At 39.2% G+C, this 12,231-nt stretch overlaps 1 protein-coding gene across 6 annotated transcripts in view; it reads right to left on the minus strand.

Moving 5' to 3' along the window:
• Positions 1-2,331: 2,331 nt before the first annotated feature.
• LOC129768053 (uncharacterized) overlaps positions 2,332-12,231 on the minus strand; it is a 46,270-nt gene continuing 36,370 nt past the window's right edge. For all 6 annotated transcript variants that reach the window (XM_055769428.1, XM_055769427.1, XM_055769432.1 and 3 more), the window contains 3 exons: positions 3,782-4,357; positions 3,593-3,716; positions 2,332-3,531 (listed from right to left, as the gene is read on the minus strand). In XM_055769428.1, coding sequence (XP_055625403.1) covers positions 2,518-3,531; positions 3,593-3,716; positions 3,782-4,215 — 1,572 coding nt within the window. In that variant the 5' untranslated portion in view covers positions 4,216-4,357 and the 3' untranslated portion in view covers positions 2,332-2,517. The remainder of the gene's footprint in view (positions 3,532-3,592; positions 3,717-3,781; positions 4,358-12,231) is intronic.

The following is a 12,231-nucleotide window of genomic DNA, read 5'->3' on the forward strand; positions in this document are numbered from 1 at the left end:
TATTTTTACACGCAAATGTCCGTGACAATGACGATAGACACAAAAAGATCAAGTGAAGTGTAAGTGACCTGAAAGCGTACGTGGCTGTGATGTTCGTGATCAGGCCCAATAACTTGTACACGTCAACTATATTTATGATTTCATAAGTACTTTTGCCCTGACATCACTGCAGACGAAAGATTTTTTTATCATAAGCAACGCCGACGCAGCCTTTGCTATTACCAGGCCTAAACGCATGCATTGTCAAGATAGTACAGCACGTGTGTTCAAACAACAACAAAAATGAACGAAATGCCATACAAATGAAACACAAATTTCTGCATTACTCGAGAATTAATGAAACCAAATTTGGCAGGCAAAGGTTTTAGGGGACACGAAACGTTTCTATGGTGAATAGACACTTCTCCCCTTGTAGCATACAGGCTAACTTCAACCCAATTCTTCGCTAAAATCATCGCGACCCAATTCCGCATTCCTAAAATCCCAAACAAGCATAACCACTTTTCCGCATACCACATTAACATCCGTGTCTAAGACTTTTCCGCTTTCTTCTCTAGCAACTCTCATCATAACACAGGTAAGCTAAACGCTTCTGCCTGAGTTAAAATAATAAAGGAATTTCCGTAAAATAACCCTCACGGAATTCACGAACACGGAATCGCTGAACAACTCGAGAACTAATCAAACAAATGGAATCAAACATAGCATATAGATGTTTTAGGGGACACGAAACGTTTCTATGGTAGTTCCATATACCTCCTCCTGTCTAAGGCAAGGCGCAAATTGAGACGCATATAGCGCGAGTAACTTGGCGCGATATAGCGCCTGTTTTTGTGGCTGATAAAAACATATAGAACGGCGCAAATTGGCCAGATGATGCGAGATGGTGGAGCGCTCGTGAGACACGACTCGCGCGACGCTGTGGCTGAACCACAGTTTCTCGTGCTGGTCATGCCGATTGTGGTAGTTGTGTTGGTGAACAATCATATTGCGCCGTGGGTTTGACACTGTATGACTGTACTGGTCGGGTGATTGTGTTAGTAAATAAATATATCGCGCAACTCTGTGTTAATCAGTCATTGTATGCGAGTGGCATGTTATTTACACCAAACTGCGACTCAATATGCGCTCCACCACGCTACGTTTGTGGCACGTATGAGTCGGGTTGGTAGTCTCGCGTTCGCTTACGAGCGCTAAACGCTTCTCAATTTGCGCCTAGCCTAAAGGGAGGCTGCCATACAAATGAAACACAAACTTCTGCATAACTCGAGAACTGATCAAGCAAATGGAGCCAAATTTGAGATGTGAGGGTTTTTGTGTACGAGAAATGTTTCTATGATGGTATGACACCCCTTCCTCCTCTGGAAAGAAGAGGGGGTCATAAAAATAATGCACATATTTCAATCAAACATATTCCATATGACAATTGAAAATTTTCGGAAAATTCTGAAGGAAAATGGGAAAATTCGAAAAATTCAATTCGCATGTGTTCTACAATTACATATTGACAAGCGTTGTTAGTCCATTTGATGTTTGCGGTAACGAAATTGATCTTCGTTCGAAAGTGGAAATGGATTTTAATGTGATAAAACGCACTCCAATATCGTCTTCTATCCATATAAATAAAAATGGATCGCCGGATGTGTTTGTGGTATTTGATATCCAATAAATAAATACTCAGGTATTACCAAGAAATAATTACTCATTTATTACACGCTTATCGGGTACGTTTATCCTCTTCACTTCCAATCTAAACTGTCGAACCTATCTTCGGTCAGGGCAGTACTAAGGTTTGTATGTTTAATCCCGCAGGGCCCTACTTAGGTACCACAGTGTTGATAAGAGCAAACTCGAGAAAGGAATTGTCCGATTTAGGCCTGTCGTCATTGTATCATATTTTTTCATTTATTCCATGTAACGGACAAATCTTGCACGAGAATCGTGTCTGAAAATAATCTGATATTATAATGTCGAGTTTTGGTAGAAATACTGAAATTTTATAATAAAAAATAAATTTAAAGGGTTGATTAGAAGATTAATCAACGAACAGTTTTGCGATTGGACCCATGAACGTGCGCTTAGTAAGAAAACGTGGATGTGATAACGAAAAATCAATTTTGGGCGGGACGAAGCCGGGTCAGCTAGTTCCCTATAAAACACGCGTTCGAAAATCATGATGTGCTGCAAAACCTGTAGCATGATGCTACAGAAAATCGTCTTTCCAGTAAAATTTTTATTCTTGGAGGTGGCCGGTTTTGCAACGATACAATTGTGAAGAGAAAATCAAAACTATTATGATATTTCTTTCAAATATAATATGAGGTTCAAAGATCTGTTGCACAGATTTGCAATATTGATGTATTTAATAGATATTCAAATCGCAGATACATAAATAGGTGTATAAATATGTAGTAATGTTGTAAAACTATATGACACAGCAAGTTTATACTATCGATCCATGCTTTGTGATTAAAAAATTAGTTTAAAATGCGTCAATATTCAGCACTCGTATTCAGATTACTCAAAATTGTGCCAGATGGAGATGGGCGACCCTTTGTAAGCGATCATCTTCCGCCATTGGTCCTGTTTGATTGGGTTTGAGGTTGGTGCATTTGGGCCGAGGAACACCTGACCAAGATACACTTTCTTGCCCACCTTGTTCTTTGCTGCCATCGCGACCCTAATGGAAACATATTCCAAACAGCTTTCGTCACTTAATGGCATCACAATCGTACAGTCCTCGGGGTTCCATCGGGCCGAAAGTGTCGGTCGGAATGGTTCCGATTTCCAGGAAGCTGATAAAATTTCATGCTCCAAAACGGTTGTTTTCAGATAGATCTTCTCACTAACCTCCTCGAATTCTTCCTTAACTTTAATACCACAGCGAATTTTTGATGTGTAAATTTTTAAACACAGACCTTTGTGATTTTTGTCTTTGTTTTTGACACTTTTGACCAGTTTCTTAACATTATCGAAACTGAATCGATTTTTGTGGGAGATTGAGTTTGGCACTGGAGATCCGCAGGAGGGTTGCTTCTTAAACCGCGATAACGGGCTCGACGCGGAAGAAGATGATGTTGATGAGGTTGGGGAATATGGACCATCAATGTTGAACGACAGATCCTCCTGCGATGGGTTACTACTGTCGAAGTTCACTTCCGTGTAGTCGCACAGCTGCAGTGTTACTTCAACTTGACCTTTCGGACTCTGGAAAATCTGCATTCTCGTTTCGGCCGGTTGCGTCATGGTGATGTCCTTGATGGGCAACCACATCTCCTCCGTCGTGAACAATCTACCCCGACACATTTCATTGAATGCTTTCGGTTCCAAAAAGTACGTGACCGATCCTATATTTCGCTGGCTCTCGCTTGTTGTTAGCTTTTTCAGATTATGCTTCTGGTCAAAATTCCCATTTTTGGCATCTGGTGGATCCACGTCCTTGACTAGCTTTCCAATCACTGGTTTATCCTTCAACCGTTGGCTGCCTTGCCGAATGAAGGTCATCGTTTTATTCTTCAGTGTCGATGTATACTGTGGGAAAATTATAACAATTGAAATTGTTTGTAGGCAAAAATAAGCTTGTAGTACGTACCCCTGGTGGTAACTCCAAGAGAGCAAATACTGTAAAAACAACAAAATTTCCGTTGAAAAGTTTCTCAGGCACCGTTTCATCTGGTTTCACTTTCGGTTGATTTTTCTTCACTCGAAACGATGATCTAAAGGACGATATAAATTGATTAGAAACTGAGCTTAATTTTTCGCCTTTATTCAAAACACTCACTTATGACTAGCAGCCAACGGAAATCGAAACGTCTCCCCGAAGGTTGGCCACGAAGTGGTCTGTATGGAGGAATCAAACTTTGCCGCTCCGGGGAACAGTTTGATTTTAATCATATATCCTTCGACACTTTTCAGTCCAAAACTGGTCGGCAGATGGCGTGCTCCGACTAGATGCACTTGAAGCTCGGGTATTGCAGCCGCTGAACTTTCGTTCGTCTGGGGCGGCTGACTTTTTCGAGAGCCGCCTTCTACAACTTCACCTTCGTCGTAGTCAGCGCACGAACCTGGATCGAGCGTTAGCTTGAAGCCAACCTCGGGTTCCAGCCGCTCGTTGTTGTTGGCTTTGTTCGCTTTGCGCTGCTGCTGCGTGGTTGTGGCACCATCTGTCGGCGATGTGTGGAGGATGTTTTTCAGCTTGCTAATCGAAAGCGACATCGTTATTCACTGCAGGGAGAAGGAGTGCCTCCTGTTTGAAGAGATCGTCTGTTTACGGATGCTGCCAGGTTTTGATATCATGCGATGGTAGATAATCGATGAGTCATTTTATTGATGGGGTTTGTGGCGACATTCAAGTTGTCTGCAATAATGACGAAATAGGATTATTAAAAAATAATACGTGAACCTATATATTTATTATATTGAGATTAGTTGAAAAGATGGAGATTCTATCTAAAATAATAAATTTCTTGAGACATAGAATGATCAAAATGATGAGAAAGTCGATTATACAAGACTTCTCATAACACTTTCACAGTATTTTTATTCCCATAATTATCTCCCGGTGAAACCAGTACCTCGTCGTTCGATTAATCAATGATTTAATTTAACTCGTTAAGCCTCAATCTAGTTAGAAGACCGAAAATGAACTTTCTGGCTTAAAGTATATGTTATAACATAAATGAGTAAATAATTTAACGAATGAAAATGTAAAAAATGGGTGGGTTATATCTATGATATAACCGCAAGGTTAACGTGGGACTACCTTAGCTTAGAAATCATTCGTTTGTATTGATTAAATTCTTGATTGAATGAAACAGTTTCCAAATTCAATTGAATTCAATAAATTTGCTTTGTGAGTAAACAGATTGAACAAATGCCATGTAAAGTCAATTCATGCATTGTGATAGATTGTTCTTCGTTACAAGTAGATTTAATGATAGACCTTTTACGTTTGGTATGATGCCTAGAACAAAATATATGTACGGAAGAATTATCAAACGTTTGATGAACCAGCCTAAGGCTGAAATCTTTCTAATAAAGGCCCAAAAAATCATCAAACGATTATTTTATTTTACATTTCCCTCTAAAGTTTACATCTCTCAAGTGTACGTACTTCGCGAATTTGCTTGAAATTGGAAAGTTCATTCGCTTCTAGTGTCTGCACGATTTTCCCAGGTTTCTAAATTTAGAAGATCGTGTTAGGATAGACATATTTCAGTCTGCACAAAGGCAAGCGAGGACAAAAGTACTCGCAGTTTGCATTTATTTGCAGAGCCGATTTCCCCAGAAACCTTGGTTTTGAAGCCTGTGTTAGGGAAACACATTTCAATCGGAACAAAAATACCCCCGACTTGTATGAATTCGCAATGCCGATTTCTCCACGCTCTATGGATTTGAAGTCTTTGTTAGGGAAACACATTTCAGTCGGAACAAAAGTATCCCCGACTTGCATGAATTTGAAATGCCGATTTCCTCCAGGCACCTTGGTTTAGAAATCTCTGTTAGGGAACACATTTCGGTGGGAACAAAAGCTCACCCTACTTTCATGTGTTTGCAATGCCGATTTCTCTATCGCTGCTTGGTTTTGATGTCTGTGTTAGGGAAAGCGTAGATCGGGCCAATCAAAACGAGGCAGTTAGGGTGTTTAGATAACGCCTAAAATTTTACAGTTATTCAATTGTTTATCTAATGAAAAATAACATTTTGTTAGTTGCGATAGATGCGTAGAAATATTTCCTATCAATTGATGCAAACATCTTTCCGATCCAGTAAGAAATGTTCGATTTATAAACATTCGGAATCTTTCATTTTTTCCTGCATGTTCTGTGGTTAGATTTTCATTTAACCCCCCATTTTAATTCAGGTTAGACGTAGTCCCACGTCAAAAAAAATTTCCGCTTTCCTCTCCTTTTTGTAGGTAAGGAAAATTCTAGGATAAGATAGAATTTTCTGCTTTATCAATGTGATTTTAGGGGTACGTGGTTCGTTCGAATTGACTAAAGTTTGCTGAGGAGGCGATCTGGCGTAGTGGTAACATCCCTGCCTCTCACGCTAAAGGTCAAGAGTTCAATTCTCACTCCCGACATTCTTCCAAGAACGGAAGTAAGAGTGACGAACCAGCCTAATGAGTTGAAAGTCACTATAATACAGATAAAAAAAAACTAAAGTTTTCTTTGATGTATTGGTTAATTTCGTTGATTTGGAATATCGGCACCACCTCGTTCCACGTTTGTCTTCAGAAAACTTTAAGTGGCTTAGCCAGAACTGTCTAAACAATGTACGTCTCAAACTGAAGCAATCAATGCAAATAAAAAAAGGGATTAATGTATACAAAACTACACAATCAAATGTAATCATTGGATTTCATATCCCCGGAAACCGGTGGGTTATTTCAAATACACGAAAAGTGTCTTTACAATCACGTTCTACGAAAATCGTTAATTCTAATTATTACAATGCGCTACAATTCTTCTATCTAGATGTTTCGAAGTTTATTGCCATAATTGCAAAAAAACGATATTGCTGTATTTCACAACTGTAAATAAAACAATTAAAATCATATAGATATGAACATTTTCATCATAAACCAAAGATTGAATGGATAATTTGATTGTTCAAAAATTTTCCGTAATAACGAAATATCTGAGTGATAAAACCATATTCTGAAAGAAAAAATATATCGATGAAAGGAAAAAAAATAAAACATGTTTTTGCTATGATTTTCTGATGTCTGCACTGAGAAAAGAGTCTCAATTGTTAATTTAGAAATTGTTTGGTCCGTTTTTGTTTTTATCTTTCGAATTGAAGATATGTCTTCACGTCTGTTATACTTGTTTATATCTTTAAAAATGATTGAAGTCATTCCAGTCACCGAAACATAACATGGTGAATCTTTTGTCATCGAAAAGTTCCAGTTCGTCTTCAGGAATACGGAATATTTCGCTCGACTCAGTGATTTGAGTCGAGATGAGTCGTGAATAATTTTACGATTCGCCATATAAAGGGTGTGTCACATCAAATTGCATCATGGAAAAAACGCTGTAGAAATTTAATTTCTAGGAATTATATCTTCAGCTTTCGCTTATAATCAGATAAGAGTGTATAGATCACGTTGGCCATGCTTCACTGTCAACTTTTCGTAAATTTGGAAAAATGTCGTCGAACGAAAAAGAGCGTCGTGAATTAATCCTGCGCACTCATTTCGAGAATCCGGATTGTCACATCGGGACATCGGTAAGATGCTGGGAATCGTCCAATCCACGGTCAGCAGAGTACTAAAACGATACTTCGAGAACCTAACCATCGACCGGAAGGTGAAGAACGGCAAAAATGGATGCTCCGTCAGTGAAAAAGATCACAAGCGCGTAGTTAAGCAGTTTAGACGTGATCCGAGAAGTTCGGTCCGGGATGTCGCCAATAAGCTGAATTTGTCGAGATCATTCGTCCAGCGGACCAAGCAGCGGGAGGGCCTGCGTATATACAAGGTTCAGAAGGCTCCTAACCGCGACGAAAGGCAAAACATGGTGGGGAAGACACGAGCTCGGAAGCTGTACATCGAAATGCTGACGAAGCCGCATTGCCTGGTAATGGACGACGAAACCTACGTCAAAGCGGACTTTCGTCAGCTGCCGGGACTGTTGTTCTTCTCCGCAGAGGACAAATTCAGCGTTCCGGAGGAGATTCGCAAGCAGAAACTATCCAAGTTTGCCAAAAAGTACATGGTGTGGCAAGCGATCTGCTCTTGCGGAAAGCGGAGCGCCCCCTTCGTGATGACCGGCACGGTAAACGGGCAGGTTTACCTTAAGGAGTGCCTACAGAAGCGCTTACTACCACTATTGAAGCAGCACGAGGGCCCGACCAACTTCTGGCCGGATCTCGCTTCGTGCCACTACTCAAAGGACGTGTTGGAGTGGTACGAAGCCAACGGGGTCACCTTCGTGCCAAAGGAAATTAACCCGCCCAACGCGCCGGAGCTTCGCCCAATAGAGAAATATTGGGCGATTATGAAGCAGGCCCTCCGGAAGAACCAAAAAGTTATCAAATCGGAGGCGGACTTCAAGAGAAAATGGATTTCTGTTCAAAGAAAACTACAACCTGACGTTGTACAGAACCTTATGGACGGGGTAAAGAGGAAGGTGCGAGCATACGGGCTTGGGCTCGAAGTATGAATAAAAAGAAAATGCCAAAAGTTGTTTAATAGTTTTTATTATTAATAGTTATTAATAGTTTAATAGTTTTATTATTTTATTTATTTTATTATTTTGTTTTGATTGACAGACAAATGATTATGTTTTCGTTTTTGTTTATTGATTGACATGAAACAAGGAGCAATTATTGAGTTCTACGCGAAACTTGGTTAAAATACATCAGAAACGAGCACTCTTGCCTTTGGTAAGCAAGAGTTTTCCATCAACTTAAATGTTTTTAGGAAGGCTGAGAAACGTTGTATCATAACTAACATCAATTTCACGAGCCCCAAGTCCCTGATCGTGTGTGAATGGTTTTGTCTTAAATTCAGTTAAATTCAATTTCGGTCGCGATATTCATCTGATTCGGCATCCGGTGACTTTGAAATTTTCACAAAAATTAAGGTAGAGCGTTACAATTGGATAAACCAAGACGGGTCTATGGTACTAGGTGAGGCCGTTTCGTCACTAAGTTGGTTAGGGGAGCGGTATATGAAAACAGTACGGAAGAAAGCAGAAGGGGAATTATTTCCTTGAAGCGTGAAAGAGACAGACTGATCAGGAGCGAGCTTCGGCACTAGCGTATTGTGTTTTGTTTACAAACAAAACACAGTAGACTTCCAAGATGGCTGAAGAGTGGTTTTAGCAAGTTGGCCCACCTTAGGATATACTTCTACGCGCCTTGGGATAAACAACGCTTTCGTCATCGATATACGATAATGTTTCAATGGTTCATTTTTTGAGTCTATTCTGTCAAATACATACCGGGGATTTGTAATCCTAAATCTTCCCGCTGAACATTTTAATTTTTTTTTTAAAATGGTACTACTGTAAATGATCTTAATGTCAATTTCGACCGCGATCTGTCATTCAATTTGTATATAGCTTTATTAGGAACAAGTTAACTTTGTTTTGCTCGGCAATTTTTATGGATTGTTCTATTGATCGAAGATATCATGTTGCATAATTGGAAATATTGCAGGTGACAGCTATGACGGAAACACGGGTGTATGAATGGTATAAAGCATCCAAAGACGTCCAAAAAGAGATGAACGTTTTGCCACGTCAAGGGGCTTTAAACTGATGAAAACATCGACAGAATAAATGGAATAGTGACCAAAAATCGCCATTTAAGTTTGAGAAAGCTAGCCCGTAAGTTAAATAGCTCTCACGAGTCCGTTCGTCATATTTTGGGTAATGTTTCGGGCATGAGGACAGTCGCAGCACGACTAGTGTCAAAAGAGCTCAATATATTTTTCAAAAATTTCATTTCAATCAAGTGGCTGAAAACATGCTTGAGCGATCAAATTTTGATCTCATGTTCATCCAACGTACAATAACTCCCCAAATATGTGACTTTTTTCCTATTTTAAAAACTTACCGCTTCGTAGGAGCCGTTTTGACAGCATTGAAAACATAAAAACGAATTCGCTGCGTGAACAGAAGACAATGTGTTTCGAAAATTGGATTCCCGGTATACATTTGACAGAATGTATATGTGTTGGTAAGACCTTCCATTAACTTGGACGATAAAAAAATATATAGTTGTTGTTTGTGCAAAGTAATCAACGTTGAAATGGTCAATTCGTCTGGTCGTTACTATACCTATACCTTAGATATACATAACCTCATAAAATGACTAAGGGTGTTCATACATTGTTTGATCGTAGCCAAATATTTGACCCTTTTTGACAGATAAAATTTGTTCAACGGGTACTAATCATTTCAACTTTGTATCACAGCGGATCAGTAACGTGTAAATCGCTCTGACCATGCAATGATTCCTCTATAGACACGGAAAAAAAAATATTGCTATTCAGGTATTCAGGTTCCCTTTGTTTGCATCTATGACAGAGGGCGAGTAAATGGATGCGTGCCCGCTAAGCAATTGATCGTGTGCCCACTCCCAGAATCCTCCATTTACAATGTTCTAAATGGCTGTTCAAATGGATAAAAGCGAATGATATATTGAAAATATTAACATCTATAATGGTAAGAAGAATGGGTGAGAGATAACAAAGCAACTATCATTATAATTTGTTTTGTTTGTTTCGTTTTGTTTAACGAATTTTGATTCATTCGCATACAAATTATCGAATAGTTCAAAATAATGCAGCAGCCAAGCACAATCGAAATATACGCAATTTCTATCTTTAATACACAGAAAGTAACGCAACCTCGAACCTTAAATTCAATGAGAAAATTTGATATCTTAAGGAATTGTAGGTTCAGAAGAGGATTGGGAAAGTCAGTTGAGGCCAGTGTTTTGAAATATAAAGGTTGTTTTAATATGAAATACTATTTTTGAGTATGATTCGGTAATTTCTTATTTTTATGGTCTAATGTTGATACTCATGTTTCTTACTTATACCGACAAGTTCGGCTATTTTGAATGTATTAATAATTGATTTATTAACTATTACAAAAATAGCTGATGGAAATTCATTGGTTTTTCAATAACCGTACCAATCGAGCCACAAATGTCAACATTCCGCAGCTTATTGTGAACTAGGAATGATATCCAAATTGCAAATTTGTTGTAATTCACGCGAAATTAATCATGATATGTCTCTTAAAATGATAAATCAACAAAAAACTTAGTGAAGATACCAAATTGTTTTTTTATCCCATCAGTTTATTTTATATTCGGCTCATTTAGCAACTCAGCTGTAACAGAGTCGAATCCATTCGTGTACATTTTGTATCTTAAGATAACTTTTGTTTTATATTACACTGTTACCATTTTTAGGCGTAAGAGTATTCCTATTCAATCGATACACAACACATGTCGCCATTTTTCGGCGTAAGAATATTCCTATTGTTCGAATATTCACAGTTGGACACAGCGGGACTGTTGATATGAGGCTTCCATTGTTGTGTTATTAATAGTGTCAATAATCGATGCAGCAGAACGAAAATGTATGCGGCGAGGGGCTGGAATTATCGTCACATGATGATTGTTGCGTGGACATAGTAGCGAGAATAACACACAAATATGATCAGTTCAGGGGCCCTGAGTTATGAGCTCATGATCGTTCGCTTAGTAGCGGACATGCAACCAATTAGGCTACGAACACCCCCCGATACGATACTGTTGTTTATATGGTTGTATAGTCACTGGTCACTTGAGCATCTTGAATCTTTTACCCATTGGACCAGCATCAGAGATGAACAATGATTGGATGGAACCTAGGACCAATTATGACATTCCATACAGAGTGATCGAACATTCTCGCTCAATATGGGATGAAGGTAGACCCAACGTTCGTAATGGTTCAATCATGTTCTACACTGATGGGTCGAAAATGGGAATCAGAACAGGTGCTGGAGTGTATGGTCCCAGAACAAAAATCTCTGTGGCTATGGGAAACTGGCCAACAGTTTTTCAGGCAGAAATAGCTGCATCAATAGAATGTCTAAATGTCTGTTTCAAAAGAAAGTATAGAAAACTTAAAGCTTTAGATGCCTTCAAGTGCTCTTCAAAAATTGTCTGGGAATGCATTTCCCTTTTACGGCAATTAAGTCAGATAAGTTCGGTACAATTGTACTGGATTCCTGGCCATTGCGGTATAGAGGGCAACGAGCAAGCAGATGAACTTGCCAGGAACGGCTCAAGCTCACCATTCACTGGCCCAGAACCATTCTGTGGACTCTCCGACTGTATGTTGAAAAGCGAGCTGAAGAAATGGTAAGACCGTGAAGTGACAGCCAATTGGATGGCTGCAAAACTTAAACAAGCGAAAAAATTTATTACGCCGAGTATTAAAATTACTCAACAGCTGTTAAGTCTTAATAAGAAAGACTTAAGCACATTCACTGGTCTTGTAACAGGACACTGCCCGAGTAAATACCATCTTAAGAACATAGGTTTAGAACAAGATGATATATGTCGCTTTTGTGATGGTCGCATTTGCTATGTGACTGCGGAGCTCTAACTAGACGCAGACTTCGACACCTTGATAAAGCTATTCTGGAGCCCAAGGAAATTTGGTCTGCGTCGCCGATCATGATTATAAATTTTATCAAACAGATTATTCCTGATTGG

This window comes from Toxorhynchites rutilus, chromosome 2 (assembly GCF_029784135.1).
Source record: "Toxorhynchites rutilus septentrionalis strain SRP chromosome 2, ASM2978413v1, whole genome shotgun sequence".
Taxonomy (NCBI): Eukaryota; Metazoa; Arthropoda; class Insecta; order Diptera; family Culicidae; genus Toxorhynchites; species Toxorhynchites rutilus.